Source organism: Chelonia mydas, chromosome 12 (genome assembly GCF_015237465.2).
Source record: "Chelonia mydas isolate rCheMyd1 chromosome 12, rCheMyd1.pri.v2, whole genome shotgun sequence".
In the NCBI taxonomy this organism is placed as follows: domain Eukaryota; kingdom Metazoa; phylum Chordata; order Testudines; family Cheloniidae; genus Chelonia; species Chelonia mydas.
The window spans coordinates 39,281,530-39,308,469 of NC_051252.2; the positions used below are offsets into that span (position 1 = coordinate 39,281,530).

The 26,940-nt window shown below is 60.7% G+C and overlaps 1 protein-coding gene across 2 annotated transcripts; it reads right to left on the reverse strand.

The window, feature by feature from the left end:
• Positions 1-1,776: 1,776 nt before the first annotated feature.
• On the reverse strand, positions 1,777-26,869 carry VPS9D1 (VPS9 domain containing 1). 2 transcript variants are annotated; one of them, XM_037877943.2, is made up of 15 exons: positions 26,651-26,869; positions 25,704-25,773; positions 23,822-23,914; positions 22,815-22,971; positions 21,908-22,019; positions 20,885-20,947; positions 20,142-20,194; positions 19,128-19,215; positions 18,502-18,587; positions 17,587-17,951; positions 16,614-16,743; positions 15,632-15,840; positions 14,815-14,899; positions 10,106-10,210; positions 1,777-5,744 (listed from the first exon to the last, which is right to left on the reverse strand). In XM_037877943.2, the coding sequence occupies exons 1-15, from the start codon at positions 26,744-26,746 to the stop codon at positions 5,651-5,653; spliced, it is 1,806 nt and encodes a 601-aa protein (XP_037733871.1). In that variant the 5' UTR covers positions 26,747-26,869; the 3' UTR covers positions 1,777-5,650. The 2 variants fall into 2 exon arrangements, with proteins under 2 accessions (XP_037733871.1, XP_037733870.1); XM_037877942.2 differs by having other exon boundaries at positions 17,587-18,062; positions 26,651-26,868.
• Positions 26,870-26,940: the final 71 nt, after the last annotated feature.

A 26,940-nucleotide genomic window follows, 5' to 3' on the forward strand; every position in this document is an offset into this window, starting at 1 on the left:
CGGCCTGGCTTCAGCCAGGGCTCCTGCTCTGGCAGCCTATGCCCCTTAGCTCCGCAGGGTGCTCCTGGCACCCCAGGGCTCATCACAGCAGATGCTCCACAGCTAGGCTGCTGCTGGGAGAATGGCTGCTGCTCCGGGTGGGCAGGTGGTACGGCTTGTGCGGGAGCTGGTGCTGCCCCTTGGGGTGGTTCCCCCCAGGACTCTGAACATAACGACCAGACTGGGTCAGACCAAAGGTCCACCTAGCCCAGTATCCTGTCTACTGACAGTGGCCAGTGCCAGGTGCCCCAGAGGGAGTGAACAGACCAGGGAATCACCAAGTGATCCATCCCCTGTCGCCCAGTCCCCGCTTCTGGCCTGGGGACCAGGAGGTTGGTTTGCTCGGTGCAGCACAGCTCAAGCAGCCGCTCGTGAGACCTGCCTGAGCGCACAGAGCAATAAGCGAAGGGCGGGATGGTCCCCCTGCTGCTGCGGAGCCGGCGGGATGGGGCCATGCTCCCGCGCCTCCATGGCCATGTGCCTGATGTGGGCTGGCATGCTTACCGGGGCACTGAGCGCTCCTCCGCAGCCCACCCCACGCCGGGAGCCGGGAGCACTGTCAGCGGCATTTTCACGCCTGCCAGGGCGCATCAGCGTCAGGCTCCAGCGAAGTCTGGCTGCAGCCCTGAGCTCAGCTCCCCCGTCACACTGGCACAGAGTGGGGTCCACGCAGCCGGCCGTCCCACACCACAGCACAGCGCTGGCCCAGGCAGCCTGCAGCCCGTCTCCAAGCCCAGCCAATGCTGGATGCTCCAGGGGAAGGGTAGTCCCCGGAACGCACCCCCATCCAGCAGCGCTATCCCCCAATGGAGGGACTTTTCCTTCCTGAGTCCACCTGGCCACCGGCTTCTTCCACGAGTAGGAGGAGCAAGGCCCCTGCTTTCCCTAGCCTCGCTGACCTCGCCACAGGCACCATGGTGATCCTGTCAATGGCTAAGCCCAGCTTTGACTCTTGCTAAGCTACTTGCCTCTAACATCCTGCAGCAGCGAGTTCCATGGGTCACGTGGAAAAAGATTTCCTTGTATGCTGCACTCCCAGTTCGCATCCCTGAGTTACAGCACAGGGCAACTGAGCGCCCGTCTGGCTGGCTCCTTGCCGGACAGACCCCAGGTCTGTTGCCTTCTCTCCCCACCTTGGCTCTTTGCAGACAAAGCAACCAAAGCCAGGCAGAGGACTCCAGGCGAGGCTATAGAATGCTGCATGATGACACTGTAGCCACCACCCTGTTAGTCTCTAGCCTCTTCCTAGCACAGACCATCAGCCAGCCCCAAGGCTTCGCTGCTCACCATCAGAGACAGGCGGCAGCTTCGCCTCCCCACGCCCAGCCCCGCCATGAGCTCGGTCCTCCCACCGCTGCCAAGACAGGGACGCTCTTGTCCCAACACACCTCTGCCTGCACCTGGCAAGCGAGCGCCCCCTCCTCTCCCTGGGCCATGCAGCTGCAGGCATCTCTTCCGCCACCCAGGGCGGCTGCTAGAGGGAACGGGGTGCCAGCCTGAGTGCCCAGAGCCTGCCACGTCCTCTCGCTACAGGACCACGAGCTTCCATAACTGCCCCACCAACACCACAGCTAAAGGGGGACAGGGGCTTTAGCTTCCCAGGCCCACTCCATCCTTTGCTTCTCCAGGGCAGCTCCCAAGGGTCAGCCAGGATGGAGCTGGGGCTGCAGCTCCCTCCTCGCTTCTGATTTCACGCCCTGGAACCCAGGCGAGAGGAACCAGCCCAGACACACCAGGGGGGAGCAGCCACATTTATTACGCTACAATCCCTCCACCGCAGGAAGATGCTACAGTAAAACAAAGCAGCCTTGAAAGAGAGAGAGAGAGTGGAGCAGTGAATGGCAGGGACAGAAAACACCCTGCTGCACACACAGCCTAGCCCCCAACCAGCCACCTGCTCAGCCTTCAATGGCTAGAGCAGGTGGCTTCGAAAGAGAAGAAATCTCTTGCGGCAGCCCAAACACCATGCTGGGTGGAGGTTCCCCCTGCATGGAAGAGGGCGACAGGCAGCTCCCATTGTTTCCTGCCCTCCCACATAAGGAAGCTGCCAGAGGAGCACAGGTCAGCCATTGCTGCGGCTGAGCATGGTGCAAAGGCCCCAGCTGACTGGAGCGTGGCCCCAGCTCTCCCCACACCCAAGAAGCCCAGGGCTCTATGAAGGGAAACAGCTGCGCCAGTCCTACCAGCCAGCCCAGTGACTGGAACAAGATGGCTCCCAAGACACACTTGGGGGGGGATCATGGCTCAGACGCTCTCACGTGAGCACCTGGGAGTCCAGGCCCCAGGAGCTGCGGGGGGGATTCCTGGAGTGAAGCAGATCGGCCCCCGCTGGGGTAACTGGGCCCACCCGGTGAGCTCCGCTGTGACACGTGCACGAGTTCTAAGCTCTCACAATCACCTAGAACAGGTGGTGCAGTGGGAGACAGAAGGGCCGAGTCAGTCTAACCGAGAGGCCTATTGCTGTAACTCAAGGATCGTGTTAAGATCATGCCTGGTGAACGAGACACGTGGAACCAGAAATCAGGGAACCAAAATTGGTGTGTAGGAAACTCGGCCCAACTGGCAGACAGAATAATGAGGGGATGGGCTATGCTGTCCACCACCTCCTGGGGCTCCTTAAAGAGACATTGGGGAGAAAAATTAGCAACCGAAGCGAGCTTCACCATCACAGCTGCCACCCCGTCTCCTGGGACCCCGGGCATTCGTCACACTAATCCGGAGAGACACCCTGACCGAGCCGGGCCAGAGAGAGGGACCCAGATAACGTCAACGCCTGGGCCAGGTCAACCCCCACCTGGGACGTGAGCATTCATCTCCCGCCCACTGGGGTCCTTTTGCTTCCCCACCTTATTTCTTCTCTTTCCTCTCTCTCCTTTCCCCTCAGCTTGGCTTAGCTGGCCCAGACTGTATATTCTGCCACACCGCTGGGAGCCCAGAGGCAGCTACCAGCAGTGCCCCGCCCAGCCCGATGCTGGAACAAGTTTGCCGGAGCTGAGCAGCCCGTGTGCCATGCCAGTGTGTTCCCACCAGCGAGGTTATCAGAAGTCAGCACGGGAGACAAAAGTTGCATTGTCTTTTTGCTGTTCCTTCCCCTCCCCTTGTGTGTGCTCGTCTGGTCTTGTCGCCTTAGGAAACAGAACAGGAACAGCAGCAAGGACGGCTGCACCCAGCTCAGCTCACTCCTTTCCCCACCTCTGGCAGCTAAAAGCTCTCCAGGGACAGCAAACAGGGGATGTTGTTAACACTTTCCAGGGCAAGGCTTTATCTGCTTTTCCTTGTCTTGTCTCTGTGACAAGGTCAGAAGGATTTTCAGTGGTGTTTGCCATGGTGTGAAGCAGGCCAAGGTCTCCATATACCAGGGGTGGGCGAACTTTTTGGCCCAAGGGCCACATCTGGGTATGGAAATTGTATGGCGGGCCATGAATGCTCACAAAATTGGGGGTTGGATGCAGGATCCAGCTGGGGGTGTGGGTGCTGGGGTAGGGCCAGAAATGAGTTTGGTGTGCAGGAGGGGGCTCCAGGCTGGGACAGGGAGTTGGGTCACGGAAGGGGGTCAAGGGTGCAGACTGTGGGTGGCGCTTACCTCAAGCAGCTCCCAGAAGCAGTGTCATGTCCCCCCTCCGGCTCCTATGTAGAGGCGCAGCCAGGTGGCTCTGCATGCTGCCCTGTCCACAGGTACTTGGGGCGGGAGCAGCTTGCGGAGCCCCCTGGCTGCCCCGACATGTAGGAGCCAGAGTGGGGACATGCTGCTGCTTCTGGGAGCTGTGCCGGAGCGGGGCACACCCCAGACCCTGCTCCCGGCAGGAGCTCAAGGGCCGGATTAAAACATCTGGAGGGCTGGATGCGGCCCCTGGGCCGTAGTTTGCCCACCCCTGCCATATACCAAACCCAGACCTCATTTGACACTGTATAGGGTTGTACAGCGACAGCGTCTTGTGACTCTTCAGGTCCCGCTATTCCATCTAAATTAATACAAGCTGCATGGCTGGCACCTCCCCCACAGGAAGATCACGGCTCTCCCAGGCCACGCCAGAGAAACCAGCCACGCCCAGGGCAGCCACCACTCTGCCTCCAATCTCCCTGAAGGGGAGCCAGAAGGGGGCTGGGATGGCACGGACAGTCCAACATTGCTCCTGGGTGACACACCAGGTTCTCCACTCACCTCCCCATTCACAGGCACCATGGCCAGCTCAGCCGCCCGCTCCAGGGAGGATCTCAAGTAACTCCAGAAAATCCAGTAGTTTTTCATCACCAGGGATTTTGCCCTGTGATCAGTAGCATTTAAAGCTCCAGCCAAAACGAGCCCAGCATCTGAGGCAGGGGAAATCGCTGCCCTGCAGCCCTAGCTCCCCACGGGCACAGCACTCCCCAGCCTGGGGGGTAGCGGTGCCATATCCCTGCCCCTCAAGCCGCTGACTGGTCAGAACTGAGCATCCGTGCACGGAGAACACACACAGGGGCTCTGCCCACCTCTCCTCTAGGGGCTGGAACATGCTGCCCCCCACCCCCGACACACACTAGCCCCAGGCTCCACCGCCGATCGGTGTGCAGAGACGCTAGCTCCGCCTTGGCTGGCACATCCAGGACGAATCGGACTCCAGTACGGGCCCCAGAGGGCTCCTTGGGCAGCAGCTGAAATGGGATGGGTGCTGAGCCGAGGGGTATCACAACCGCTCGCTCGCTCTCTCTCTCTCACGCACACACTTTAAATACACAGTTCAAACGCGGGTGCAGCCCAGGGGGCGGGTGAGCAGACCCTACCGCTTCGGCCGCAAGGATCTTGGTGCTGGCGCCACAGGGTCAATGTCCCTTACACTGAGGACGAAACCGCCCATGCCGGACGCTGCAGCACCCAGGAAGTAGCTGGCTCCAGGCAGCACCCAGGGACCCTGCAGCGGCCGCACAGGGCACAAACAGGCAGAAGGGCAAATTTCGAGCCGAGGGGGTCACAGAGCTGGGACCTGTCCCAGGCCTTCCCTCACCAACAGCCAACACTCACCCTGGCCAGACAGCTGCTGGAGGCTACAGAACGGGCCAGGTCTGGTGGCCCCCAAGGAGACCCTGTGCTCAGCTCAAAGCCCTCCCTAGATTCAGCAAGGGCAGCTGTCCGGGCCGAGAGCCCCCCAGTTGGGGGATTGGACCCCGGGACAGTAACTGCCCCCTGCAGGCCCCCTCCCTGCCCCCATGCACTGTGCTCCAGGGGGAGGCTGGAGGAAGCCCTGCACAAAAGCAGCAAAGAGGCTCCTAAAAAGCATCAATACAGGCCCGAGCAGCAGCAGTTACCAGTCGAATCCCGTCAGCAGCCCGTGGGCCGTTCTCCTCTCGCTCCGTAGTGGTTACAGTTAGCATGACAGGTGCAGAGCAACCCAAGCAGCAACCCCGGGTCCACTGCCACCCCAAAACATTGCACAGAACATGCCCTGCCCTTCACAGCAGGCAGGACAAGGGGGGTAGGGAAGGGGGGAATGTCTGGTCCTTTCTCTTCAAGTCGGGCCCCTTGGCCCCATGTTGCGTCTCTGGAAGACGTGTGTCCGTTGCATCTCCCAGCCGAGGAGGGGTTTGAGTGATCAGGGCAGGGCCCATCTGCTCAGCAGGCGGATGCAAAGCCCCATTACTTCACCAGGACTCCCCCGTGCAAGGACTCCACATAGGACAGAGCACTCTGCAGGGACGTCAGGCAGTAACCCTCCTCGCCGATCAGGTACCTGGCATGGAAACAAGAGAGATCAGGGCACCCCGAAAGCCGCAGGAAGGGATTTCAATCAGTAGCATGACCCACCTTGGAGAGAGCCCCACCCCATCTCCTAGTGGGGTACGCACCACCCACCTGGTCCTGCAGGCACAGCTCTGACCCCTTTCCACTGCAAGCACTAAGCCTCCACGGCGTGCACTCGCCATGCCCCAGAGTGATCACCCCGTCCCACCCACGGGCACAGAGGCAGCAACTTGTCCAAGGCCACCGCAGAGGGTAAGCTCAGCCCTCCCCTCTCTTTCCCAGACCACTGGCCTCCACACTATCCCGGCAGCGAGTGCTCTGGGTTAACAGCCAAGCAGGGGATACAGCAAATACAGGGTTCTGTTTGAAAAATAAACCCATTTAAAATTAAATCTGAAATCGACAACCTATGTTAAGGCCTCAAGTTATTATCATCTGTTACAATCATTTACATTAAATGGAATAAGAAGCAATACGTGTCTGCTGCCCAGTTTTAAAGAAAGTCAAAGCCCTGAACTGGAGGAAGTCCCTGGCTAAGCTCCTGGAGCCTGACTTTGTGGAAGGGCTAAACCAGCTTTTGACAGCAGCAGCTTCTTCTGCAGATGCAGAGAGAATATTGTGTTTATGTCAGTTTATTCAACTCGTTCAGTTCAGTGACTAGCTCATTCAAAGTTAAGAAACCAGCCGGGATTGAAAAAGCAGGAAAGCTTGTTTTCCTCTTCCGTTCTCTGAGAAATAGCAGGTGTGAGAGGATGCGATCTACTAGTTCTATCATCCTAGAAGGAAACAATCTCTTCAGTTTACTAGCTGCAGACAATACTTCCTTTGTGTATCAAATCAGTTAGTGTGAAATGCAAAACATGTTTTGATCTACTTTTCAAATAACTTTTCTTATGTCTCCAGAATGGTTATGGAAGTTCTACTAAATTTTAAAAAATTTAAATGCAGGTTTTGTACATTTTTAATTGAATTTGAATTTCTATCCAAACAGAACTGGACACAAATCACAAGTAAAATATTAATCATCCAGTAAATCAGAAATGTATCACTCACCATTTCCTAACAATGAAAAATCTCAATGAATGCAAGTTAAGCTACATAAGTGCTTAAATAAATGTTTCTACATATAGTGCATTCTCCTGATTAGCAAAAAGCAGTACCAAATTTAGCATAAAGGCTATATTTAATTGCAAATCAGCATGTTTTAATGGTTACCAACCAATGAGAATCAACCTTTCTTTAGGAAAATAACTAAAAGTACAGATACAAATCATGATTAAAATCGGTGATTTAAATCAATTCTCTCTGAGAGTAGAGTGCTCCCCACGGAAGGGCCAGGCCTCTTCCCGCCCACAGGGAATCCTGCAAAGTCAGAGGGTTCTGGAAGGATGGGAACCCTGAATCCCAAATGGCTCAGTGGGGGCACATCGCTGGAACACTCCCAAGGAGGCATCTTCAGCCACCTTTGGATGCAGCCCTGCCAGGAGTCAGTGCCCCACGTCCTTCCGAGCTGTGTCCTCTGAGCCCACCAATTCCCCCTTCCACTGCCAGAGCCTGCTCTTCCCAACCCCTTCTGCACATGACAAGCCCAACAGCTGCTGCCAAAGGACCGGTGAGAGCAGCAGAGGGATTAAAGCCCCTCCATTCTGCAGCCCCTTTACTTGCAAGGCCCCTGTCCCGAGGAGCCAGTCTGACTGGAGCCAACAGGATCATAAGGATGGCTCAGTAGGAACAGGCAAGAGCTTCTGCCGTGGCGCGGCGGCCTGCCTGGAACCCTGACCGAGCGGAGCCAGAGCCTGCTGGGTTATCGCTCAGTGCCTGGGCAGTGGGACGTGCAAAGGAGTGAGGAGGACACGCTGCACACAGAAATCCCCTGCTCTGCTTTCCCGGCGCCACCAACAGGGTGGTTCCCTCCCTCCCCTGCCATGCCAAGAAATCACTGTTAACTCCTTGGGGCCTGGGGTCCCCCCGCCACTCCCCACCAAGGACATGGCCCAGTTCGCGCCCTCCGGGATCTCAGCATGCAGGGAACAGAGCTGCAGGGGAGGGATTGAGAATCTGATCTGCAGGTAGAAGAGGGAGGGGGCTTCGCAGGGGTGGCACAGACGGCAGGCCTCAGCCCTGTGAAAGCAGCAGTGCAGAAGGACTCTTCCAGCAGCAGCTCTAGGGCGGGGACCAGCCACCTCCTCTGCTGAGTTCCCCCAGATACATCCCAGGCTGCCCCATGCTTGTCTCAGCTGCCTGGCCTGTACAATCAGGCTCAGCTGGGCCCTGCCAGCTGCAGTCGGGCTGCCCACCTCGCCCAGACACTCATGCCTTGCTCAGACATGTTACACATCAGGGCGCGGCAGCAGACTGCTGGCTCAGCGCAGCCGCGGAAAGCAGGCATGAACGGGGAGCAGAGGGTGGTTTGCACCGAGTTTGCCATATTTCTACGGGGGTCTCTAAGGCCTCTGGAGCACGCTTCCTTTGCCACTGGCACGGACAGGGTCACTGCTCCTCTCTCCTCGCCATGGGGATTCCTGAGGGGACGCGCAGTTGGAGGGAGCCTCACCCACTCAAGCAGCTCCCCAAACCACTCAGCGCAGCTGCAAGGTGGCAGGGCAGGCCCGGCCTCCCGGACTTCGGAGACTCCCCTCTTCAGTGCTGCCAGCAGGGGCGGCTCCCAAACTGGAGCAGCGCTGAAGCCTACGTAGGAGGCAGGTCACCACTCGTCTAGGAGGAAGGGGCACCGATGGGCCCAGGGTGTACTTTCTCCAGTACTTACAGGGCTCCCCACACTACAGGTGGGGAATGGAGGCCCTGAGGGTTATGGCACTCACCCGTGGTCACCTAAGAGTCTGTGGCAGGGGTCAGAACTGCACCCACATCTGCTGAGTCCCAGCCCAGTGCCTTACCCACAAGGGCACCCTAGCTGTGCCCTGGGGCAGGCTCGGCCTAGGGAGCCCGGGCAGCAGAGACGCAGTCTAAGCACTTTGAGGTTCTAGCCACTCAAATATCAGGCTAAGAAGGAAGCGCAGGGCACTGCAAGGCGAAGGAACACCTGGGTGTTGCAGAACGAGATGCTGTCGAGTACCCGGCACCAGGGGATGCTGTGGGAAAGGAGCCAGAGCCTGGACGGAGCACAAAGCCTGTGCTGGGAGCTGCCACTAAAGAGCCCCTGGCTAGAGCTGGTGCAAAGTTACCCGCTGGAAAGTGCCGATTTCATGGAACCGAAACATTCTGCCGGAAATTCCATTCCAACAGCCAGCTTTCCGCGGACGCCACGAAGGCAGCCCACCTGCCCAGCTAGCCAGGCTCCCTCCCTCCCCATGCTCCTGGCTCTGCGGCAGCTCCCCAGGGAGCACAGCATACGGGCCACGGAGCCAGGGACAGAAATCTTTGAAAAGCTCCATTTTGGTGCTTCCAAACCAGACTCTGTTTGGATGGGTCCGTCCCGCAGAGAATCTCACACCCAGCACCTCGCTCCAATCTGGAACCAGCACTTTCTCCGAAAGGTGAAATATTCACAGGATGGAAGCTGCGGTTCCAGGACAGCTCTTCCCACAGCAACGTGGGCCCAGCAACGTGGCCCCAGCGCCCAGCCCAGTCCCTCTGCCTCAGTTCTCCCTGCAGCTTCACGTTGAAGGGCAGGCGACAGCTAGATCTGGTCCTGTGTTGTGATGGGTTCTGCCCCCCTGCCGGAGGGAAGCGATTGCGACATAGCTGAATGGCCGGGTCCCTTAGAGCGTAGCTGGAAGGGTGCTCGAGAGGGGTGACCGGCTGCCATCACTGCCCAGGGAGAAGAGGCCACTGGCCCCAAACACGCAATATGGCTCTGCTCCCCAGTTCTTAGCACCAGGCAGTGGCTGCTGCTGGGGACGGGACACTGGGGGATCCAACGGGTGGTGAAGCCTACAGCAAATCTCCAGGGGCCTCGCTGGGAATAAGCACCAGGGGAAAGGCAAAGCAGCGCAGGAGAGGGGAATTGTGGGTGGTGCCCTGCTCTGGTTAGCGTCCCGGCTGAAGGAGTGGAGTTGCGGAAGGGCAGGAAGTATCTGCTGCAAGGTTCCCAAAGACAATAACCTTTCCATATCAGCACTCTCCACCCACCCCCGCTCCGGTGCCAGCCCTTTCCCAGCTGCCATAGGAGGAGGGCCAGCTCACCCGCTCACTGGCCTATCACCTACTGGGATGGGGCACGGAGGAGCCACCTCCAGCCTCTGGCACAGAGCAGCCAGGGCTTTAACTCCCCGGAAACGCAGAGGTGGCTTTATTTAGTCCGGAACGGGTGGCGCACAGAGCCAGCAGTGCCAAAGGAACCGAGGCAGCAGGAGGAATTCCCACCCTGTCCCCCCTTCCCGTCCCTACCCTTCGTGGATAAACTCCTCCAGCGCCGCACACTCCGCCACCAGCTGGGGGAGGTCGCTCTTCAGCACCACGTAGGACAGGATGGGCAAGAGGTCGTCGGCACCACTGCAGGGGCACAGGTCACAGGTCAGCATCAAGTTAGTCTCCCAAAGGAGCTGACCCCCCCCCCCCCCCCCCCCCGGCAGGTCCTTCTCCGGCTGGCGGAGGGTTTGCCACAGTGCCCTTTGCCATCGACTCCAGGCGGATCATCAGCGAACAAGCCATTTCCAGGTGAAGCAGGGGGCCTGCCGGGAGCCTGTGTGCTGCAGTTGGTCACCGTCAGGAGAGGGGAGCCTGGCCAAGGGGCAGCAGGACAGGGAAGGCAACTTACCAGCTCTAACGGGTAACAGGATTTTCCCACAGGAGATCCAGACCCAGAGCACTGACTTCAGAAGTGAAGGACGGGAGCAGCGTGGCCCGGCAGAGGCCTGGGTTCTGTGCCTGCCTCTGCCAACAGCCCTCTGTGTGACTGCAGGACGTCACCGCCCTTCTCCATGCCTCATTTTCCCTATCTGGGGAGATTATTTACCTTCCTCCCAGAGGTGCTGCGAGAGGCGCTAGTTGCCAAGTGCTTTGCAATCCCCAGGAGGGAGGGGCCAGAGAAGGACAACACGAGATTCAGCCTCCCCAAGAACCAACACTGCCAGCTCAGCTGGAAACCAACCAGCCGGGTTTTCTGTTCCATGGGGCATCGCCAGCAGAGACTCAGAAGGCAGGGGCAGAAAGGAGCCCAGCAGAAACCCGAGCAGGCAGGACAGAGGCGTAGGTGCTGGAACGAGGGGGGCGGCTGCACCCCTGGCTTGATGCGGTTTCCATCATATCCAGGGTTTCGTTTGGTTCAATGGCTCTCAGCACCCGCACTGTACACATGGTTCCAGCCCCACTGGACAGAGGGGATGCTTAGAGAGCAGAGATCAGCTGGGCCAAAGGGCCCCTTCCCAGGGCAGCCCATGCCTGTCACTTTAAAGCAGCAGTCAGTACCCAGGTTAGCGACGGCTAAGCAGCAGGACCACAAGGGGTGTCCCCGCAGATACTGGGCAGCTGTAATTAAGTTGAACATCGGTTCCCGTCAGGCCGGACAGTGGCTGATTGGTGATGAATGCCGCAGGAGCAGTTGGCATGCTCGCTAGGTGTGAAGTCCCCGGCTTCGTGAATCACCAGGGTTTGGCCAGCAGACTCCATTCCCTCCCAGCACTCACTGCTCTGCTGTACGCCACGCCGGGATGGTGAGTCAGTGTGACACGGGAACAGGGAACGCTCCTGCTTTCAAACTGCACTTCAAAAACCCCTTTCCACTGGTGCAAAAACTTCAACTGGAGTTAAGTGGCCAAGGGAAAAGGGATGGCTCTGAACTTCGCCCCTTCATAGAGGGGGAGTGTCTGGGACTGGCCGAAGAGGAGTCACTGCACCTGACTTGGGAGCACGGGTGTGGGCAGGGCTTGGGACTAGATGCTGCAGGGCTGGAATGGCACCATGTGGGCGCCCACGGGGCAGCGGGGCAGGACTGAGGGGCGCTGGCCGAGAGGAGAGGGGACCCAGCACTGGAATGGCAGGAAGTGCTGCCGGCCGGACAAGGGGCTGGGCAGAGCACGCCTAGCAAGCATATGCTGACACCTGCGGCTCTCCCGTTCGGAGACTCTCCGACGAGCACGGACGCCCGCTCTCAGATGCGGACGCCAGCCCTGGGCAGGGATTTGCTCGGCCCCCCAGGCAGCCTTCACTGCCCCTACCCCAAACACTGAGCTGGAAGGGAGCAACCCCACTGTACAGTGCTGGGGGTTGGGGCGGGGGGGCAGACATCCCCAGACAACAAGGGATTAATGAGCAGCAAAAGCCGATCACCCTGGCTAGGGTCCCTGGGTCCCACTGGGCATGGGCAGCAATAATCAGGATCGGTCACTGACAAGCCATCCTGGGGAGGAGCCCTGCCGGCTTCCATCAGGGAGCCCAACAGCCAGAGCCAGCAGGAGACACAGAACAGCCTCCAGGGTCAGAGCCAACACCAGCTAGCCGTGAGGACACGGAGGGCCAGAACCAGGCCGTGGGGGGACATGGAGGGCCGGAACCAGGTGTGACTGTAGCAGAGAGGCCTGGGTGGCGGGGGGCGTGAAACCAGAAGAAAGGCACAGACAGGGAAAACGAACTCCCTGCCCCACAGCACCGGGCCAGCTCAGCGCAGCACGACGACGCGCGCAGGCCCCGGAAGGTGCTTCGGGATCATTTGTCTCCTAAGACGACGCAGGAGGATCCCCCAAGAAGCCTGGATGGACGGCAACCACAGGCATAGGGTGGAACGTGGGGAACGAGAGGGGCAAGGCAGCTGCCCAGGGCTCCAGCAACCACAGCCCAGCAGAAAGGGTCTCCTGCGGTATCAACCGCCAGGGTTCTGTACCACGTGAAAGGGGGTGTGGGTGGGTGTGGGTGTGGAGGCAGAAGCTGCAACACGAAGCAGGAGGGTGCCACCTACCGGCTGCCCTGGGAAAGGACGGAGCACGGCCACGATGGCTTGGACGAGAAGCTTTCGGCCGGCTGGTAGGGTGACCAGATGAAAAGAAGAAAATATCGAGACACATGGGGGAAGCAAAACAGAAACAAACACAGCCGGAGTTGACGAAGCCAAAGCCGCTATATCCGACCGTTTTATCGGGACGTCTGGTCACCCTACCAGCTGGGCTCAGGGCGCACACGCCTGGCTAGTTTGCAGAGCTCCCCGCTGCCTCGCCTAGCTGGCCCTGGGCGTTTCCATGTGCAGTCCCCAGCCCAGTGTGGCTGAGAACCAGGCCTGGCCTGTCTCTCACTTCTGCTACTTCCTGAAGAGCTGTGGGGGCAAGCGGGGGAGGCCGCAGGCCCTCAAGTTACAGCAGGTCTCTGCCGTTCGGCCCAGCCTCAGGGGCTTGCGGGGAGGTGTCTGAACATCCGTTCTGTTCATCTCTGTGGGTTTGAAAACGAAGCCCAGAGCCCACTGCGCATTTTGCTGACTCGAGGAGTTCAGCTTCCAGGTCCCGCAGCCCCGCACAGCAAGGGTTACATTCCAGCCGTCTCCAGGGGCGGAGGTTTAAATGCATTCCGGGATACCCCACGGTAGGAGACTCTCCCCCTCCCAGCAGCAGCGCCAGGACCCTGCTCTGCTCTGCGGACTCTGCCAAGGGGTGCCCTCGCCCCAGAGGGCCCTTGCTCATGTGCAGCACAGGGGGCTGGAAAGCTGGCTTCTCCTCTCCCCACTGAAACTGGAGGGCCAGGTTTTTAAGCACAGGCTGGACAAACACCTGTCTGGGAAGGTTTAGGGATGCGTGGCCCTGCCTCAGCGCAGTAGGCTGGCCTAGATAACCTCTCCAGCTCCCTTCCAGCCCGACGCTTCTCTGCTGGCTGCTCTCACAGCGGGGAGCGGAAAGGGACAGAGCCCTCGCTGGGCAGGGTGGTCTGTGCCACACGCCAGCAGGTTGCCAGCTTTCCGAGGGCAGCACTTCCCGGTGGGCCCACACAACGGTAACAGCCTGGCAAGCGGAGCCGAACAGGAACACGGGCTGGGGATGGCCAGAGGGAGCTGGGGACGGGTGAGGCAGCGCAGAGCAGGACCAGCCGGGCCAAGCCGCAGCAGGGCAGCGGCTGAGAGCGACACCGGCTGGTGCATGTTTTACACGACCAGTGAACTAAGGAGGGAAAACAGCCCAGCAGTAAGTGCAGGGAGTCTCCTCCCCACCTCTGGGTGCTGCAGCGGGTGGGTTCAGCCCCGCACAGCCGGCGCCTCAGCCTGGCGTTCCTCGCTCCCCCCTCACTTCATGGGGAGAGGTCCCAGTCCAAACTCGGAGCAGAAGCTGCGGCTATTCCTGCCTCACCCCCTCCCCGCTCCTCTCGAACAAGGCAGCCGAGTCACAGCCTGTCTCCCTCCTTCCGCTTTAATGCCTTTGACAGACCTGGCGCCCTCCTCCTCCCGAGAGCTACAGCTGGAGTGAGCCGCTGGTCCCCACGTCCGCGCCTTGCTGGGACTCAGATCCCTGCTCTCACTCCCTGTCTCCCGCTGGCTGGCTAAGTCCAAGTGACAGATTCAAAGCTCGCTAATTGCCAGCCCTGGCCCCAGTGAGTCCCTGCCACAGACCGAGCTCCTCGCTCTGCCCGGGATCAGCAGGAGAAGCCGCGTGGGGCGGGAGGCGCTGTCGGAAACTATCCGTCAAGGCCCAGCCCTGCTAAAGCTGCAGCTAGACCACGGACGCCTGGCTGACAGGCAGGTTCTGACTTCACACAGAGCAGTCCCGGTGCAACCCAGAGACAAGACTGAGCCACAGGGAACCTGCCCTCCTAAGGGGCAGTGGGCCACAGAATCAGGTTAGCCGGGCAGCAAGGGGGCAGCAACCCCCAGGCCGGCCCAGAAGAGAGTAACACCCCCAAAGCAGCTCGCCAACAGCTATCTCCTGCAGGCAGGGGCCTGGGCTCCTCACTTGTTGGAGGAGTGTCTGGTGTGAACCCACCAGGCTCCTCCAGCCCTGGGGGTGCACAGAGCTCTGGGGCTTGGACTGGGGGTGCTCAAGTGCTGCAGCTGCCCTTCAACTCCTCTCCATTGATGCTAGATTCTACCGCCCTGCCGCCCCCCGCCTTCCCCTCCAGCTGGGCTCAATGCCCTGCTACCATGCGTCCATCTCTGGTGTGTCCCCCGGGAGCCAGGCTGTACTCACATGGCTGCGGCCCCGGGCTGGGCCCAGCTTTCCCGGGTAGTGCAGTACTCCTCGGCACACTCGCAGATGACACGAAGGGCTCGCACTGCAAGTTGCAAACCACAGAGCTTTAGTGACAACATGCACGGGGGGAAGGGGGCAGGGGGGCTGCCTGCATCCAAAGGCCCCCCAGGCTCATACTGCAGCGGGAAGTGGGGATGGCAAAGCAGCTCCCTTGGGCCATGCTGGGGCCAACAGCAGACCCTGGGATCCAGGTTTCTACCCGCCCTTTGCATTTGCACCAGGGTTCGATCGATCAGCAGCCCACATCTCTTCCCAACCCTGGCGAAGAGAGGACGGCTGCTGTATGGGGTCTCGAGAGCCCAAGTCTTCACACACATTGTCTCACGGTAACCTCCCCTCCTGCTCCCCACCATGCGGGCTGGCCCGGTCGCCATCACAGCTCGTTCCCGGACTCTCCTAAGTACTTCGATGGCACCAGCATCCGAGCACCTGGCAACCTCAAACGGATTTCCCCTCCCCTCCCTGTGCCATTACCCCTACGGCAGAGATGTGGAGAATCTGTGGCAGAGCAAGGAACTGAACGCGGGTCTCCTCTCTACCATCCCTGTGGCAACTCCAGCCATTGCTGCCACAGGGGTCACCACTAGGGAAGGAGTCCACGTGTTTCTGGTTTCTATGAGGGTGGTTTTGCAGACAGAAATGAGGAGCAGCCGATATCGTGTAACCAAACAGCTCTCCGCTCCTCCCAGCGAGCAGCATGAGTCCCGCTAGACAGGTGCCCCCGCCTGCACCCCAGAGAAAGAGCGAACCTCACCAATGCACTCCAGCTTCCTCTGCGGGCAGCTCTCCAGAAGGATCAGCCCCAGCTCCTGCACCGCCGTGCTGTAAGGGTAGGAACCTGCGGCGCGGCCCTCGCTGTCCTGGGGGAAGAGGTTAGCGGAGACTCCTATTTCCGAAGGGGGCACGTTCCTGTGGCGCTCCATGCTCCTGGACAGGGCCACCTCCCGGGCCTGGTAGACCCTCCTGCGGGGTGCAGAGCAGAGAGGAGGTGGAAAGCACGGCAGGACGCTCTCTTCCCAGAGTCCTGCTAAATCCCACCCACGCGCCCTGCTGGGCACTTCCCAGCCATGGGGCTGGGGAGCCTACGTGCTGGGTTCTTCCTGCCCTACACTAGCCTGGTGCCTCCCCACACCACCAGCCAGGCCCCACAATGGCACTGCCTTCACTGGGCCAGCAGCGGAGGCCACACACACGCTGACTGCCCCACTCACACGGGAGCCAGGGATTAACAGGCATGGGCTAGAAAACCAGGCGCATCTGACCTCTGCCCAGCCAAGGGCTGCCCTGGTACCGCTAGGAGCCCGCGGGCTGCTCTGAATTCAGACAGGGAGGGAAGAGACTGCAGCCAATCTGACCCTGGATACAGGCGCAACGCCTGCCAGGAGCACTGGGCCCCGCGCGCCGCGCTCCATGTCGATGCACGGAGACGGGTTCACACCCCACGGCCCGGCCACCTGCTCCCTGCAACAACGGACGCTGTCCGTGGGAAAGGGATCAGCAGCCCCACCAGAGCCACCACTGGCCTTTCCACGTCTCTGCACGTGGAGCGGCACAAGCCCCGAGAATTCGGTCTGGAGAACTGGGCTCTCCCCAGCAGACACCTCACAGGTGGGTAAAGCCTTGGGCCTTGACTGCCACAATGAGCGTCCCTTTCCATGCCCCGCACTCTCTGCCATCCCAGTGCCCCAGGCCGGCAGAGCCCTGGGCAAGGCCGGAGAGCAGGGGAGCTGCGGTACCTGTAGAGGGCTAGCAGGGGGGCCCAGAGAGGCGAGAAGAAGGCTTCCTCAATGCGCGCCAGGCACTGGTCCTTGGAGGAGGCGGTGTTCAGGCCCTCGAAAGCCAGCAGAGCCAGGGAAAGCAGCCTGTCTGGGGAGGAAGTGTTACAGGCAGCATGCTGGGTCAGGATCTCCAAGCACTGCTGGGACCCTGGGAAAGGGAGCTCAGGCCGCAGTACGGGGAAAGAGGCTGGCCATGGACCACCAGCCATCGCTGTCCTGAAGGCGCTGACAGGGCGAGCGGGGCGGGGCCCCCGGCAACGCACGCTGCGTCTGCATGCGTTCGTCATGGAGAAGCAACACCGTGCCACTTGCCCTGCCCAGGATAGATCCAGGAGCCTGCAACAATCCGACCTGGGAAGGGCAGGGGCAGGGGAGCAGGAAGCAAACGCGTCAGAGCGGACCAAGGAGGCGGTTTTCTGGCCCCCAGTCCTACCAGCATGACGGCAGCGGCTCCCAGGAGCCCACCACCGCAGGTGCCAGAGATGCTAGGAGAGCCCTGTACAACTGCCTCACTCGCTGGGCCTCCTCCACACCCCATGTGGAGAAGGGCCGGGCAGCCCATGCCGCCCTCTGTGGAGCATCCGAAGGGGACTCTGTCCAGCTGAGAACCAAGGAGGAGCCCCACAGCGGGGGCACAGGCAGGCCACCCTTGGAGCAGATTTCCGACGTCCTCACCCTCCCGACAGGCTCCAGCCCTGAGCGTGGAGCAGGGCAGAGCGTTGCATGCTGGGACATAGCACAGGCCATTAGGTCTATGGGCGATGGGCCTGCACGGACCGCGAGGGTACGCTGATCGGGGCCTGCACTTTGGGCTGTCCTCGTGGCTGTGGCATTACTCTCCCTCCCCCAGGACAAAGCGCTGGAGGGAACAATCCGCACTCCCCTCCTCGGATACCCAGACCCCTCCCACCACTCCCCACACGCCCCTCACCCACTGAGTTGTGAATGTCCTTCACGATGGCTTTCAGCTGCTCCTGCAGAGAGGCCTTCTTCTCAGCTGGGGCCTGGGGCTCCGCTGGGGGGCCAGTGGGCCAGCTCTCGGGCGCTGCCAGGAACCGTTCCAGGTCCTCAAAGGAGCTCTCTCTGTCGGCCAGGCGGGCAGCCGTCCCTTCCTGCGGGCTGCTCTCTGTTGCCAGGTCCTCACTCAGGGGCGCCGTGGACAGGCTGTGTTGCAAGTTCACCTTGTTCTCCTGGACGGAGGCCATGCAGTACAGGCTCTGGGAGGACCTCAGTTTCCGGCCCCCAGGTGCTGGGGTCAACAGTCCCTCAGCATCCAGCGAGAGGGAGGAGAAGCCCCTGGAAGCAGTGCTGAGGTCAGCGAGGTTCTGGCTCACAATGGGGTAGAGCCTGCTGTAGATCGCATGCTGGAGCTTCGTCAACAGCTGGGGAATGGGGTGCTCGGGGAAGCTGGAAGCAAAGGGCAGATGCTCACAACAGGGAGGGGAGAGGAGCCAGGCCTTACCTGGGGTGCGCTCGAGGCCGTCCCATGGGGATCTGCTGTCGCCTGGAAAGGACCTGGCGGCCAGGACAACGGGAGCTGCTGACCCACGTGGCTGGGAGCACAGCCCCATGCCAGGTTCACCGGGAGCCCACCGCGCCTCCCTCCAGGGGCGGAGTTTGGTGGCCAAACACGCTGCACCCCCAGGCAAGCCCCTCCTGTCACTGTCTGGGCAGCCGCCTCCTCTGCTGGGGCTGGGAGAGCCAAGGAGCAACTCGGCAGGACACAGCACCCAGCCCAGGCATGTTCTGAGCCAGCCGGCACCCCCCAGCGCAGAGCCCCCATCACCCCGGCCGGGGGAGGGGAGGGGGCCCTTCGGCCCACGTCAGCTCTCCCACTAGCCGCTACCTGAGGAGGTGGGAGACGAGGCCGGACACCAGAGAGAGATCTGTCGGGTTCTTCTTCAGCTTGGCTTTCCAGAGCTTCGGCCACTCCTGGGAGGGGGACAGCAGCAGAGAGCAGCTGAGGCTGCGGCTCCCACCGGGGGAGCCCTGGACAAGGCCACCCAAAAGATAACTGACCCCTCCCATCCAGCAAAGCTCCCAGCGCTCCCCACCCCTCTCAGCAAGGCCACAGCCCCCCCAGCACGCGGCACCTCCTGGTTCCTGAGCCGGCCCTGGCCAGATGGGCACTGCTGCCCACACGCAGTCAAACAGCAGGGAGGGCCTGTGCCCTCTCGACTGCTGGAGCCAAGCCGCAGTGCCACTCCTCTCCTGCCGCCATGGCCACAGAGACCAGAACGCCTGCACCAGGGCTGGGCACTTTCTGTAACCTCCACCACAGCCTGGCCTCACCGGGGCTAGCTCCCAGCTCCCTGTCCCCCTCCGGCAGACCCCGGGCAGATGGCTTGAGAGCCAGCAGGCAGGCAGGTATGCCTCCCGCACCTCATGGTCCAGCCGGCTCCTGCACTCTTCAGGGGAGGGACAGCGACCAGCCAGAGTCACTTCCCAGGGCACTGCCGCACCAGTACTCACATGATCCTGCTCGTACTCCAGGATGGCAGCATAGAGCGCCCTCTGCTCCTGCTCCTCGGGGGTGAGGGCGACGTTGCTGGAGAACCTCCTGCCCAAGAGAGACCACATGGCAGGCTGAGAGACCCGCTGCTGCCTTTCCATCTGGAGCCAGGGCTGGGTGCCACCCAGATGGGCAGGAGGGCAGACTGCAGGGTACCAACCCTAGCAAAACCCACAGCAGACACCTCAAGAGCCCAGCCAGCTCCGGCCACGATGCAATAACCCATCCAAATTGGAACAGGCGTCTGGAAACAGGGCTGCTCACTCGCGGAGCTGCACCTGAAGGCTGGCCCAAACAGCGCTCTCAGTGAGGAAGGGAAAGGGGCACAGGGAGGTCACAGGGGGCATGTTGCAAGCAGGCCAAAAGTTTGGGAACTGACCTGAACGCCAGCAGGGGCTGAGCACCAGCATACGCTGCCAGGCCAGAGGTATGTTAGCTGCATGGTCGCCTACGTTTGAGCTGGGATGGGGACAGGCACAAGTGGGGGGAGGGGGGGGTGCGGGCACACGCAATAGCATCTCTGACTCTACGTCAGCTCTGCTCGTCGTACAGCACAGGAGAAGCTGGCACTAGCTGGGAACCCGAACGAGACAGGGCTGGAGACGTCGACTAGCGTGCTGGTTAGGAAGGACACAGAAGACAGCCCCCCAGACTCTCACCCCTCTCCCCGCGCTCCCAGAGCCCTGCTCCCATTGGAGGGAGCGACAAGATGGGCGAGCACGTGGGGTAATGACATGCAAATGAGCATACCCATAATCCCTCTCTCCAGCACTGCCACAAACAAGTAGCCTTTCCTCCCCGAGTCCCTGGGGCTGGCTGAGGGGAGCCAGAGGGTGGCAGTTCTCCCCAGCAGGGGGGTCATTTAACCAACAGAAGCTTTGCTGTTTCCATTCCTCACCCACCACAGCTGGGTCTCCCGCCCCGGGAAAGGCCCCTGGACAAGGGGCCCTTCCCCAAACCCCGGCCTTGCTCACCTGTTGGCAGCTTCCTGCAGCCGCAGCCTGCGCTCCTCCATCTTCCTCTGAAGCTGGGGCACAGCCGAGTCAAGGCTCCACAGTTGTGTCTCCACCCACCCAGCCAGCCATGGCCATGCACAGGGGCAGGGCTAGTCCCGCACCTACTGGCCACAGCTTGGCACAGCCAGCTTCAGAGGCACACGCCTCTGGCTGGGGGCTCAACAGAGAGCGTGAGCAGAGGCAATCAAAGCAAACGTCACCCCGCAGTCAGTGCCTGGCAGAACCCGGAGCCCCTTGCGGCAGGGCCAGGGGCCCACCGACACCATAGTGCAGCCCTGCATGGAGAGTGGGGAGGCATGGCTGCTTCTCAGTGACCGGGCTGAGAGGGCCCCGGGGGAATCCAGCAGCCCTGGCTGGGACACACTGCAGACACCCCTCCTGCTTAACAGCTCGATCTGCTGTTTGCAGAGTCAATCCAATCTCACTATGGCATTAGTGCTGCTGTGTTTACGTCTAAGAGGCGCCATCTCCCGGCCTTTCCCCTGGGAGTCAGACTAGGTGGTGACCCTCTGCGCCAGGAGATGAATTTCTCCTCCCCCTGCCCCCCAGGCAGCAAACGCTCTAGACCTGCTAACCCAACTCTTCCCGGGAAGAGAGCATGAGCCTGTGCCCCTGCCCCTGTCATTCTGGATAATAAAATAGCACCATGGCTCTGTGCTTGGGGAGCCCTGACTGCTGCCGGGGCAGGATGGGAAAGATACCGTCTCCTCCCGGGCTTTGGCAATCACCAGGTTCTCCATCATCTGCCGCTGAAGGGTCAGCGTCTGCAAGGCAAAGACAGGCCTCGCTGGCACTCCCACAAGCCCGCTGTGACCGCTACCTTGTTGGAACGTCAGCCCTGCGCACGAGTGAAGGGGGGTAGAGCATGGGCCGGGCCATCCCTCACATGCAGCGTGCTCAGAAAGGAACTGGCTGCACCCCAGAAATGCCCAAACTTTTGCACATGCGCCCAGAGCCCGATGCAGCTCCCGGATGGCTGGGAGTTGCAGGGCACTCTGGGTAAGGACATGCAAACAAGAGCACCTGGTGGTGGCACTCCTAAAGTACAGGGCCCAGGGCCATGCAGCTGGCTGGGCAGGCCCCTCTTCAGCGCCAAGGGGCTGTGGCAGCGACTTGGAAACCAAGCTCATTTACATGCCACTACCCAGAATGCTCTGAGGCAGCAGCAACTGCAGGCTATTCCAAAGCAGGTGGGGCAGGGAGGGTGGGGGGAATGTCCTCTGGTTTTACCCCCCATTATGTCTGGGCTCCGCTGGTCCATGATCCCCTTGCAGCCCCCCCCGTTTCAGCACTCTGACAGCAGGGCACTCTGGTGGCAGGGGAACCCCCTGGGCCATCCCCGCACTGGGGAGCCTGGTTTCTTGAAGAAGCAGCCATCCCAGCTGTGCTCTCCAGCAGCTCACACCCACCCTCCCGCAGCTAAGACTGACCCAGAGCCATGTTGTTGAATGTGGCTCTCCCGATGCCCCAGCTGGAGAAGCCTGGCTGCCAAGCAGCAGGGACTGGTACACCAGAGATCTGGGCCCCAGCACTCTGCTCTCACAGAGCCTCCGGCTGGCGTTTGTACCCATTCCACTTAGGGGAAGCCCCTGGGGAAAGCACAGAGGATGTGCCATGAAAGAACTGCTTGTTCCATGCTTCATGCTGGGAGGCTTCCTGTGGAGCCTGGCTGGGCTCCAGCCTCCCCCACCATTCCTTGCCCGCGCCAGGGGGTCTCCACTTGCCAGGGAAGTCTTCTGCACAGCCTGGCTGGGGTTCAGCCGTGCCACCCGGGCCTCGTAAGCAGCTCTCAGCTTCTGGTTCTGCAGCGATGCCTCCTCCAGCGGGGTGAGCTCCCTGGGAGGACACAAGAACTGCGAAATTACTCGCCCTGGCCCCGCACTGAGCGTGAGACCTGGATCAGCCCTGCCCAGATCAAGAGACTGCTGCATGAGACAGTCCCGGGTCTCTCTTCACCCATGTTTTGACCCAACCTGGACAGGCTCGAAGGCCACACAATTCTTCCCTTCCTCGCCTGGCGCAGCAGCACCCTGCACCGGGAACCTCCACGTTCTCTTCCACCAAGGAGGAAACTACTCCCCTGGCAGGAGGGGCTCATGGAACGAAACCCCATCTCCCAAGCCCGCGCCTTAGGTCCTGCCCCTCAGCATCCCAGCCGGGCTCCACGCAGGCAGCTGGAATCTGGTGGCTCAGCGTGGGCAGAATGGCATGTAGCAAAGAACTCCCCCTGCCACGCTGCCTCAGCCCTGAATATCTGGGAGCCTTGACGTCTGAGGGGGGCTGCTAGAAGCCCAGCACCCAGATCCTCCTTGGAGGCAAGACACAAAACTGGGGGAGCCCAGAGTTCTGTGGGGACATCCTGGGCACGGCCTGGAGGTCTTGGCAGGCAGCATCCAATTCCTTGGCCTCAGGAATGGCTGAGCTATGAAGCCGCCATCTGCTAGCCTGAAGCAGGAGCACAGGGAGAGGAGAGGAGAGGAGGGAACCTCCCTGCTTGGGCCAAGCCAGCACTATGGCACATGGTTACACTGGGAAGAGATGGCTCTTCGCCCACACGCAGCCCCCACAGCCTGCAGCCCCCGGAGGGCTGGGGAGATTCCATGCAACGTGCCCCAGCTCCACCTCACTTACTTTTTAGTGCCCTGAGCTTTGGTGATCTGCAGCTTCTGGAAGATCTCCGGGGGGAGGAAGGGAGACAGCTTCCCCCCCTCATCTGAGAAGACCCTGCGGTGCCTAGAGATGGGAGCAGGGCTGGGGCCCCTCTCGTGGGCTGCTGGCTTCACCTTCCCTGGGGTTGGGGGAAGATGTGGGTCAAAGCAGGTGTTTTGTTTAGAAGTTACTACCAGTAGTGAAGGCTGGCAGGGAAAGCCGGGGCTGCTGAGTGCCTGGGAGCAGCAGGGCCAGGCAAGCCAGCCCCAGCCGCTTTGTGCACCCAGAGGTGTCCAGAATGGGCACCTGAACAGGACACTGGCAGGGATTTGCTGCCCTGCTGCCTCCCGGGTCTCCGGGGTCAGCACCAGAGGCAAGGAAAGCAGGCAATGCTGCATTCCTGCTGGAAGCCAGCACCAGTCTCCCCTCCCTGGGGACTCTGCCTCCAAAGCCTCCCAACTCCTGCTGTAGGGGGAGGGGGAGAATCAATGAAACCCACCCCCTCCCTCCCGCCGCTACATAGAATCATAGAATATCAGGGTTGGAAGGGACCTCAGGAGGTCATCTAGTCCAACCCCCTGCTCAAAGCAGGACCAATCCCCAATTTTTGCCCCAAATCCCTAAACGGCCCCCTCAAGGATTGAACTCACAACCCTGGGTTTAGCAGGCCAATGCTCAAACCATTGAGCTATCCCTCCCCCCATTATCCCTCCCCAGTAGCCACCTCCTGCTGCCACTCCCCTGACCTCGGCAGAGCTACCCACTCTCCCTGGGGGCGGGGGCCCAGCAGGCCAGCCTGGGCCATCCCATTCACCCTGGGTCAATACCCTTGTGTGGCTCTGCAACCACGTGTGTGTCTGCCGGAGAGAGACTGGCCCCAGCTCCCAGAGGCGACAGGCAGGTGCTTTGTGCCCCAAGCACCCTCCTTCCCCAGAGCTCAGCCCAGCAGGCCGTGTCCCGTCTCCGCCCTGAGGCCAGGGGCAACTCACCAAGCACAGCAGTGCTGGACTTGGCTCGCTCCAAGCACTGCTCAGCGAGCTTCAGCATCTTTGGGGTGTCGGGTGTCACGGCATCGCTCCCACCTGGCACAGGCAAGGGGTGGGGTCAGTGGGTTTCCCTTCCCAGACAGAAAGGTGCTGGAGGGAGTTTGACCCACCCAGGCCTCCAACCAGCACCGGCTCTCTTTTCCCCATGGGCTGCTTTGTGTTATAACCAACAGGCAGGGAGAGCTTGTCCTCTGCCGCACCCTCCTTCTTGGCCAGCTGGGACACAGGGCCTGCCTCAAGGGGAAGTGTTCCCTGAGCACTGCAGCCTGCCTGTCTCCAGGGCCTTCTAAGACAAGAGACTTTCCAAGCTGGGACCCTCCACAGGACGTGGTGCTGCCTCCAGAGGCCCCCACCAATGCCACCAAACAGGGCCCCAGAGGATTCTGGGTCCAGCAAACTGCAAGATGCACCCAGGGAGGCCGCACCCTTTCCTGGCTGCAGAGTGGCCCAGTGCTCTGCTGACAGACTCGGCAGGAATAGTGGAACCTGAGGGTTACGAAATGACCGGTTAACCACACCCCTCACTTGGAACTGGAAGTATGCAGTCAGATAGCAGAGGCAAATAAAAGCAAACACTGTACAGAACAGTACGGTGTTCAAAAGAAACTACTAAAAATAAAGGGAAAGTTTAAAAAAAGATTTGACAGGGTAAGGAAACTGTTTCTGTGCTTGTTTCATTTAAAAGCAGCATTCTTCTTCTGCCTCGTAGAGTTTCAAAGCTGTATTAAGTCAAGGTTCAGTTGTAAATTTTTGGAACCACCACCATAATGTTTTGTTCAGAGTTATGAACATTTCAGAGTCATGGCTAGCCTCCATCCCCGAGGGGTTTGTAACTCTGGGGTTCTACTGGATTTGCTGATCCACTCGCTCAGACTGCGGCTATGTGAAGATTGAATATGGTTATAGAATCATAGAATATTAAGGATGGAAGAGACCTCAGGAGGTCATCTAGTCCAACCCCCTGCTCAAAGCAGGACCAACACCAACTAAATCATCCCAAGACCAACACCAACTAAATTATCTGTGTTTCCGGCACAGAGGCAGCCAACAAGGTGAAGCTGTTCCTCATTCCTTTAGTCCTTGGCACATGCACGCAGTCAGACGGTGCATAAACTGGCTGCACTACACAGGGCCTGTCTGAAAGCCCAGAACTCCACAGCGGGCCCAGGGGACAGGTGTCAGGCCATGAAGGAAAATGAATGTTTCAGGGCTGTGAAGCCTTCGGAGAGCGAAGGAAAAGCAGTCCAGTGTCTGCTTTTCACCAGGGAAGTGGCAAGTCTGGTGGTTAGTGCTGGAAAGTTTTGCTAGACACTGCTTCCTAGTGGGAATCTTCAGGGTCTGCAGTTCCCTTCCACCAAGGGATGCTGCTGCGTGCATGTGGGTAGAGAGCAACACCGCCAGGCACCTGACTGTACATCGTCCACTGCCCACCCCCACACAATCCCGGCCACCTTCCAGGTGGCTGGAGGAATGAGGCAGCTGTGACTGGAGCGTGGAGACAGCTACTCCGTGCCAGAGAGCTGTCCCAGCCTGGCTGTATTTCTTTAGGGAGTTGTACAGAACTCCTCACACAGCTCACTTGTACAGTCATTAAACAACCAAAATAACCCCTAAGGACCAAAGATTTGAATTGTGGGTTAAGCCACAGAGCCCCACCCCTGCTGAAGCAGACTCCCAGGCTGGGAGTTCTCATTACAGCTTTTAATCTCTGGAGGCTCTGCCCAAATATCAGGTGAGTGCCTCCAAGGGGGTAACTAGGCAGTGACCCACCCTTCGGAGGATGGGAGAAAACAGCGTTTCAGCCAGACGCAAAGCCGTTTTGTACCTTTCGCTGCTTCCTCCAGCAGGGCCTGGGAAATGTAGCTGATGCTCTTCAGGTACTCCACGTAGGCCTCCTATCGACCAGAAGGGACAGAGAAGGCGGGGCTCAGGAGCAGCTGGTTCTACCAAGTTCACCTGTACCAAGCACCATCCGCCCACCCATTCACCCAGAAATCAGAGCCACAGAACCCGCAGGCCTGACCCACTGTGCAGCCGACCCCCCAGCTGAAGCGCATCAAAGGAAGCCAGAGAGTGCACGGGGGCCTCTTTTGGGAGAAAGGCTGGGGGAGGTGGTGAGTCCCCACACCCCAGTCTCACAGGGTTCTGTACAGCGCCAGCACTGTGGAATCTAAGGATTCGCTCCCCCGGTTCCGAGAGCCCCTTGCGTGGTCACGTCTTACACCAGCCCCCCCGGCACCAGGAGCACGCCGCGTCCTGCAGCAGGCACCAGAGAGAAGCGGAGATGCAGACCCTGTCATCCACCCACACGCCCTGTACAGGCCAACACAGAGACCGGACAGCGAGTGCCCAAGGAGCTGGGAGGCAGGCCCCAGACCTGGGCACAGGGTCTGCTCCCAGGAGAGGCCTTGGCAATTCTGCACCCCCTGCCTAGCAAGAGGTCACCAGCTAGGGGCTGTTGTGGGAACCTGGGGCCCTGCCCCTCCCGGCTGCCAACACAACCAGGCCCAGGCGCCCCCCCGCGCGGAAGGGAAAGCCCCGCCCAGCCCCCCGTGCAATCACGGGTGGGAAGAGCCCCGCGCTGTGTCGTGGGCCCCGCCCCACAGCCCGAGCCCCCAGCCCGGACACGGGGGGCCGTGGACCAGCACCGCCCCCGCCGGGCCCGAGAGGCGGCCCCCAGCCGCGTGCCAGCGCTGGGCACAAGGCCGCTCCCACGCGGGACACAGCGGGGCCCACGCGCGGGACACGGGGGCGCCGCCCAGCCCCGCTCACCCGCGGCCGGTTCCCGGTGTCCAGCTCGATCGCCCCGGCCGCCAGCTTCATGGCGCTTTGCAGCGGCTTCACCGCCCCGTCCCCGCCGGCGGCCATGGCGGGCCGGGGCTGGGGCCGGGCCGGGACCCTCCGCGCTCGGAGCCCGCCGGGCCGGGGCAGGGGCTGAGCCGCAGCGCCAAGCAGCTACCATGCTGCTACTGCGCATGCTCAGTGACGCCTCCCGTCAGGCTCGCCCGGCCGGGAGGGGGCTCGTGGCGGCCGGGCTGGTCCGTGCAGCGCCGGGCACCTCT